This window comes from Oryzias melastigma, linkage group LG19, assembly GCF_002922805.2.
Source record: "Oryzias melastigma strain HK-1 linkage group LG19, ASM292280v2, whole genome shotgun sequence".
Classification (NCBI taxonomy): Eukaryota; Metazoa; Chordata; class Actinopteri; order Beloniformes; family Adrianichthyidae; genus Oryzias; species Oryzias melastigma.
In genome coordinates, this window is record NC_050530.1 from 17,652,935 (window position 1) to 17,659,461 (window position 6,527).

At 39.2% G+C, this 6,527-nt stretch overlaps 1 protein-coding gene across 5 annotated transcripts in view; it reads left to right on the forward strand.

Annotated features, from left to right (window-relative positions):
* Positions 1 to 5,564, forward strand: part of LOC112154274 (anoctamin-4) — a 108,229-nt gene extending 102,665 nt beyond the window's left edge. For 4 of the 5 annotated variants that reach the window (XM_024285088.2, XM_036217050.1, XM_024285090.2 and 1 more), the window contains 2 exons: positions 2,642 to 2,847; positions 5,057 to 5,564. In XM_024285088.2, coding sequence (XP_024140856.1) covers positions 2,642 to 2,836 — 195 coding nt within the window. In that variant the 3' untranslated portion in view covers positions 2,837 to 2,847; positions 5,057 to 5,564. Of the gene's footprint in view, positions 1 to 2,641; positions 2,848 to 5,056 lie in introns of those variants that run through there. The other variant, XM_036217051.1, reaches the window with a different exon arrangement.
* Positions 5,565 to 6,527: the final 963 nt, after the last annotated feature.

Genomic DNA, 6,527 nt, shown 5'->3' on the forward strand with positions numbered 1-6,527 from the left:
TCTGAGTCTGAAGACAGAATTGTGGACCTTGAAATATCGCCGCTATCGCTAGCTCCGACACGCAAAGCAGAAGCCATCTTGCTATGTTAACTCTGGTGACATCACACGCACCACGTGACCAAAACGGAGCTTTTCCCAGGAAGAGACAGGTTTGCCAAATTTGGCCTCAAAATTGCCGTTTTATTTCAATATTTCTTGCTCAAAACACGGCAAAACATTTGGAAATGGTAAATATAAAGCGAAATACAGTTAACACCGAAAAAGACCCACAACCCCATTACTAGTCCTTTAAGTGCTGCTGTGGCAATGTTTAAACCAAACCATAAATCAACTTTTTTTGTCTGTTGACCTCCATAAATGGTGCTGTCTGTTGGGCAAATTTTATATCAAATGAACTTAATTTAATAAATTAAATAAACTTGTTCAAATGTTGACTTGGTCAAATCATTTTAAGTTCCACGTCATGATCTGCAGCTCCAGTAATGATAACAGTCCTGATCTCCAGTCCCACCCCTCTCACTAGATTTTCACATTTCAGCTGTGGGTGGAGTCAGTCTCCAACTTCCCTGTTTGGTGACCCTTTAAATCGCATGTGTCAAAGTCGAGGCCCGAGGGCCAGATCCGGCCCTCCAGATCATTTTATTTTATTATTATCAATGATCCGATGTTATCTTGAGTTTATTTCTAACTTGTATAATTTTTACAAAATATATTTCTATGGAGAGTAAAATATTGAAAGTTATTTAGGTTTAAGTAGATTTATTCTGGAATAATATTCCTGACTTTTTATTAATCATATTTATGTTAAAAGGTTACAGTTTTAAACATTGTCATTCTGTTAGCTTTTTGGACTATTTTGGTATTTACTAAGATTTTTAGGCTATTTTAAAGTTTTAAAAATGTAGTTTCAGTGTTCAATAAATGTTTATCCTGTTCGGCCTGCGACCTAAGGTGTGTTTTGGATTTTGGCTTCTTGTGTGATTGAGTTTGAACCCCTGATTTAAATGTAACCAAACCCTATTTTAACTTTTTTTATGTGTTGACCTCCATAAATGAGGCTTTAATAGTGTTGTCTGTGCTGTCTCTCTGCTGAGACTGCAGGTTTTTAGAGGATTACTCTGAAATGCATGAATGGATCAAAATACCTCGTTGTGGTTCTTGATAGTGAGGAATGAACAGTATAATGCAATGAGAGGATCAGAAAGTAGATTTTTCATGGTGTGGTCTCTGTGATGGATCACGTCACTCAAAGGTCATTCTGAATTTACACTGAATTACATCACTCAAATGTCTAACCTTTAACTTCATTTGCCTTTAGCTTTAACATTTAGGTAACAGATAAAAAAGGAAACAACAAATAAACTCTCCAGTTTTCTGTTTCATGTCTACAAAAAGCAGTTTTGCTGGTGAATGTAGTAAACACAGGAACATATGTCTGCAGTTCTGCTCTGGCAGCTCTGCTCCTCACACTGTTTGACCTGCTGTCAGCACGCTTTGGCAGCAATGTTCCTCAAACACGTTCTGTAACGTCTGCACAACAGTTTTCTGATTGTGACTGGACAGTTTAATGACCAACGGTTCACTTTGGGCTGAGTGGAAAATGCATTTACTCTGCTGAACTCGCAGTGAGTGAGCCACCGTTTTTCTGGAGCGTCATCAAAAAGGGCTGTGACCTCCACTTGAGCATGCCATGTGATCAGCATCGGTTGCCATGGTGATTTAGCCAGCTGCTTTCTTAATATAAAGTAAATCAGACTTTACCGTCTGATTTACTTTTTTAACTGAAAGAAATCTGATTTTAAATTACAAAAAAGATAGAAAAATGTTGACAAACATGCGATACCATAGACAGAAAACACACACAAACACACACACACCAACACACACCAACACACACGCACACACACTCTACAATAATCCAGCCCAAAGCTGCCACTAATCCAGATTTAGACAGTTTTATTAATTTATTTAGTGTGTCAAACTCAATCACACAAGGGGCCAAAATCCCAACAGGATAAACATTTATTGAACACTCTAAAACTAAATTATAAAAGTTTAAAACCTTAACGTTTTAACATTATTTTGAACTATATATACAGCATTACCTGTGATAATTCTTGTGTGAATGCTGGAAGATGAGTTTGGCCACTAAAGATGCGGAAATTAATAGCTGAAAACACTGAAGCTGATAGCCAAATAAAATGTTTGCTAAATGCTAAATTAGCATAAAAAACAACAACAAAAAAAGAACAAATTTTTACTTTTTACCATAATTGTGAATAATAAAAAGGCAGGAATATTATTCCAGAATAAATCAACTTAAACCTTAAATAACTTTCAATATTTTACTCTCCATAAAAATAGATTTAGTCAAAATTATACAAGTTAGGATGACATTACATCTGCCATTTGTCATAACATCGGGTCATTAATAACAATAAAATAAAATGATCTGGAGGGCCGGATCCGGCCCCCGGGCCTTGACTTTGACACGTGTGATTTAGAGCATGCTTGTTATTTTGGTCAAATAAATCCAAATCTCTGTAAAGGTTGTTTCTCTGCGTTGCAGAAAGAACATCTCAGTGTTGGATCTTTCCACGCTTTGCCTCAACCCGTCTTTTGCGTGTGTCTGTCTTTGCAGCATATGGTCTTTGCCATCAAGACTCTGATTGCTTACCTAATCCCTGACCTTCCCAAGGACCTGCGGGACAGGATGCGCAGAGAGAAGTATCTAATCCAGGAGACCATGTACGAGGCTGAGCTGGAGAGACTGCAGAAGGAAAAAAACGAGAAGAGGAGGAAGAAGGAGCGGACCCATCACAAGGAATGGCCCTGAAGTCTCCACTGGTATTACTCACCGTCCAGATCATCACATTCATGCACATACAGGGGAGTGTTTGTCTGGAAGTTAAAGAAGAGGAGTCTGGACTGTTTTCTTCATCATAGAAACTCTTCAACTGTGAGAGACAGAATGTAAAAAGAATCCAGGAAATGACTGTTTGATTTAAATACAATCATTTGTATAAAGGTGTATTTGATCAAAAACTTAAAGCTCACCTTAATACTTTATGACGTGATTCAATGACAGAGGTCAAAGGTCGTGGGTCTAAACAGACTGTAGCTAAGATTTCGGTCCATTCCTCCATCTAGATCTTCTCAAGAGCTTTTATATTTTGGAGGATGAGACTGAAAAACACCGACTGTCAACTCTGTTCAAAGATTTTAATGAGACGGAGGCTAAAACACTCATCATCCATCAATACATCCGTCATCCATCCACCATCCATCTGTCATCCATCCATCATCCATCCATCAATACATCCGTCATCCATCCACCATCCATCCATCATCCATCCATCCATCCATCCATCATCCATCAATACATCCGTCATCCATCCATCCATCATCCATCCATCAATACATCCATCATCCACCATCCATCTGTCATCCATCCATCAATACATCCATCATCCACCATGCATCTGTCATCCATCCATCATCCATCCATCAATACATCCATCATCCATCCTCCATCTGTCATCCATCCATCATCCATCCATCCATCTGTCATCCATCCATCCATCCATCCATCTGTCATCCATCCACCATCCATTTGTCATCCATCCATCATCCATCCATCAATACATCCATCATCCATCCATCAATACATCCGTCATCCATCCATCATCCATCCATCCATCCATCTGTCATCCATCCATCCGTCAATACATCCATCATCCATACATCCATCATCCATCCATCCATCCATCTGTCATCCATCCATCCGTCAATACATCCATCATCCATCCATCCATCATCCATCCATCATCCGTCAATACATCCATCATCCATACATCCATCATCCATCCATCCATCATCCATCCATCATCCATCCATCCATCATCCATCCATCCGTCAATACATCCATCATCCTTCCATCCATCATCCATCCATCCGTCAATACATCCATCATCCATACATCCATCATCCATACATCCATCATCCTTCCATCCATCATCCATCCATCCGTCAATACATCCATCATCCATACATCCATCATCCTTCCATCCATCAATTCATCCATCCATCAATACATCCGTCAATCATCCAACCAGCAGTAGATCCATCTATCATCCATTCATTTATCTACCCATCATTCATCCATCTGTTTATCCATCCATCCATCCATCTTCCTCCGCTTCATCCTGGACCGGGTCGCGGGGGCAGCAGTCTAAGCAAAGATGCCCAGACTTCCCTCTCCCCGGCCACTTCCTCCAGCTCCTCTGGGGGGACCCCGAGGCGTTCCCAGACCAGCCGAGAATCATAGTCTCTCCAGCATGTCCTGGGTCTTCCCTGGGGCCTCCGCCCAGTGGGACATGCCCAGAACACCTCTCCAGGGAGGCGTCCAGTAGGCATCCGGACCAGATGCCCGAGCCACCTCAACTGGCTCCTCTCCAGAACCTCGAAATGCCTTTTTGCGTAGACACTCCTTTGTTGCCATGGCGATGAGTTTGGGATCATTGTCATCCTGGAAGATCCAGACTTGAATTATCCTTGATGTTCTCCCTGATGGAAGGAGGTCTTTGCCCAAAATCTTGCCATACATGGATCCTTTCATTGATCCTTTCCACCCCCATGCTTCACAATGGAAATGGTGTTCTTGGAATATAACTATAGACAGATCTGGACATTTGCTGTCCTTTGGAGAACTGCATGTAGGAGTCTAACTCTTCAGGTCATTGACAGTCTTGTCCCTGGTGTCCTTTGACAGCTCCTTGGTCATGGTGGAGAGGTTTCAGTCTGTCTGAGGCTGTGGACAGGTGTCTTTTATAAAGATAACCTGTTCAAACGGTGAGACATTAACACGGATGACCAGTGGAGGATAGAAGAGCTTCTTAAGAAGGTCTGTGAGGAACGAATTAAGGCTAAATACTTTGTGTTTGTGCCATTATAGAAATCAAACGTTCTTCTTTAAGGGAGCACGTTTTCATAAAAAGTGAGTTCAAAATGAAACCATCATTCTTTGAGTATTTGTGTGTTTATGTTTGTTTTCCAGATAGATGTGGGTTTTCTCAGAGCAGCCGGGTTTCCTGCATGACCGGAGTCCTGGCTCCTCCCTCCTGCCGCATCACCACAACGCCACCTGCTGGACAGTTGCAGAGCTGCATCCTCCAGTGAAAGGAGAACCTCTCCAGGTGTTTTGGCGGCAGGTTTTCCTACCTTTCTTTAAGTGGGACTCTCAACAGCACACAGCTTCAGCTCCTGAATGTAGGTTTCTAGCAAGAAGAATCTTGCAGACTCTCATTTTAGCTTCCAGGATGGGCTATGAATGATAAACCCTGTTTACATTCTCCTAATTCTAGGACTCGACGTCTTGCTTTATTGTAAATGTTGGGATGAATGTCAGACCATCTGCTCTGCTGTAGTTTAGTGCAACAACATAAGAGCTGCGGACTAAACTTTTTCTGTGGTTGCTGTGGCCCCGCCCACTCTTCCATCTGAGATGCTCTTTATTCAAACTCTGACCTGCTGTAAAGAAATAAACAGTATTTATTGTAAAGAGGTTTGGTGGTTTTCTGTTTATTTTCAGAACAGTGAGTGAAAACATCTGATAAAAGATAAGGAGTTATCATGCTATCAACAAAACATTTCTGAAATGTTTCGCAGATTAAACAAAAAAATCGAATAAAATTGATTTAAAATGAAATGATGAGAATGAATATTATAAAAGCTGTATATTACGTAATCAATTTTTGTTAAAAATAATTCTAGTAGTTATGGTGATGCCAAAGTTTTTAAGGTTCCACATTAATAATGAGCTGTCTTTTAGTAATTAAGGAAAAATACTAAATAATTCAATTTGTTGCTGTCAGAAAAGAATAAATGTTTGGGGTCGAATCAGAATCAGCTTAAAGTGAACAAAAACAGATTGAAGATTGGGAATTAGACATTGTAACAGATTAAAAAATCGAAAATTTGAAAACAACACATTGTAAACAATTTGAATATCTTTTTGAAATTTTGAAAAAATAAATGAAAACTTGAAATGAATCTAGAAAATTGGGGAAAACATTTGAAAAAAAAATGTTTTGAAAATTTGAAAAAGAAATGCTGAAAACTTGAATTAAAAAAAGTATAAATGAAAAAATTACCAATTGAAAAATAATGTATCCAATAGCAATCTTCACTTTTAGTCCTCTATATTTTTATTTATTTATTTATTTTTTTCAGTTACAATGTCTATTTTCTAAGTTTTCAATCTGGTTTTTTTCACTTTAAGCTGATTTTGATTTGATCCCACATAGAATTAATAAAAATGAGTCAAAGCTCACAAATTCCTATGGAAGTTGACCGACATGCGTTGATATTGTGCTTCCACCAGCCAGCAAATCAGAATTGGGCATTCACCCGAACCATCATAATAATATATATATGATAACATACACTGCTCACAAAAATTAAAGGAACACTTTTTTATTGGGCCTGGCATGAATTGAATTAAACCTGTCTGATAATTTTCTGGTTGG